At 41.9% G+C, this 937-nt stretch overlaps 1 protein-coding gene across 1 annotated transcript in view; it reads right to left on the bottom strand.

The window, feature by feature from the left end:
• The window catches only part of bmp6 (bone morphogenetic protein 6), a 41,839-nt gene that overhangs the window by 956 nt on the left and 39,946 nt on the right, over window positions 1-937 (bottom strand). Inside the window, exon 6 of the mRNA XM_035655932.1 lies at window positions 350-460. Within this exon, the coding sequence (XP_035511825.1) occupies window positions 350-460 (111 nt within the window). The remainder of the gene's footprint in view (window positions 1-349; window positions 461-937) is intronic.

Raw genomic sequence — 937 nt, 5'->3', positions numbered from 1 at the left:
GTGTAAAATCAGAGGAGTGCCCCTTTAAGTTAATTGTGTTTCGCAGTTACTGGAATACACTGTATATTTATATAAAGCCCATATTTTAAGATGCACACACAAGAGTGATGAATACATCTGATGAAAATCTAAAAAATAGTTTTTGGAACTCTTCAACTGTTAATTATCATAATTATTTCTTGAAGTCATTAAAAAATCTTGTTGCATCATTGCTGCACTGCTGCTAAATCCCTCAGAGCGACTGAACAAAAGACCCGGCAGGGAGGGGGTGACTTCAACTTAAAACAACTTCTCCTACACCCGGTTAAGAATATCCTGAGCATGGTGAACTCCTGTGGGTTGGTCTTACCAGTGTCTGTACGATGGCGTGGTTGGTGGCGTTCATGTGGGCATTAAGGGGGAATGAGCACTCTCCGTCACAGTAGTTGGCTGCGTAGCCTTCGGGAGCAATGATCCAATCCTTAAAGAAACACATGACAGTAAGCATAAAAAGCAGTACAGCCAGACCACATACTATCAATCATATCAACTATATAAAATATATTGATCTGTTAATAACTAATCGATCAGAAAGGTAGAACTGTATGTTTTTGCTTTGGAACGGCAGAGAGGTCATCTGGTTCTTGCCCACCTGACTCCTGCTGGTAAATTCAGTGTTAACCTCGTCTCTGAGGACAGATCCCTGCTCAAACGCTCCTGTCTGTGGAATCGCTCAGGGAAGCAATACTTCTCTCTTCTTTCCTTCCTTCCTCTGTGTGTCTTACTGTTTCGCTCTGACAAATTGTCTGCATGTTTTACCTCTTTCTTACTTGTTTTGGTGTTTTTATCTAGTGTACCTTCCGGTCTGTGTTAGTGATCTCCCTCTGTCTTTCTCTTTTCACTTCTCTGTGTGTCCTTTTCTGTCTGTCCAGCTCCCATCCTGTGTGTGTGTGTGTGT

This window comes from Morone saxatilis, unplaced genomic scaffold (genome assembly GCF_004916995.1).
Source record: "Morone saxatilis isolate NCDOM2014 unplaced genomic scaffold, NCSU_SB_2.0 Contig0, whole genome shotgun sequence".
NCBI classification, from domain to species: Eukaryota; Metazoa; Chordata; class Actinopteri; family Moronidae; genus Morone; species Morone saxatilis.
The sequence above is the reverse complement of the archived record's forward strand: the minus strand, read 5'-3'. Positions and strand labels throughout refer to the sequence as shown.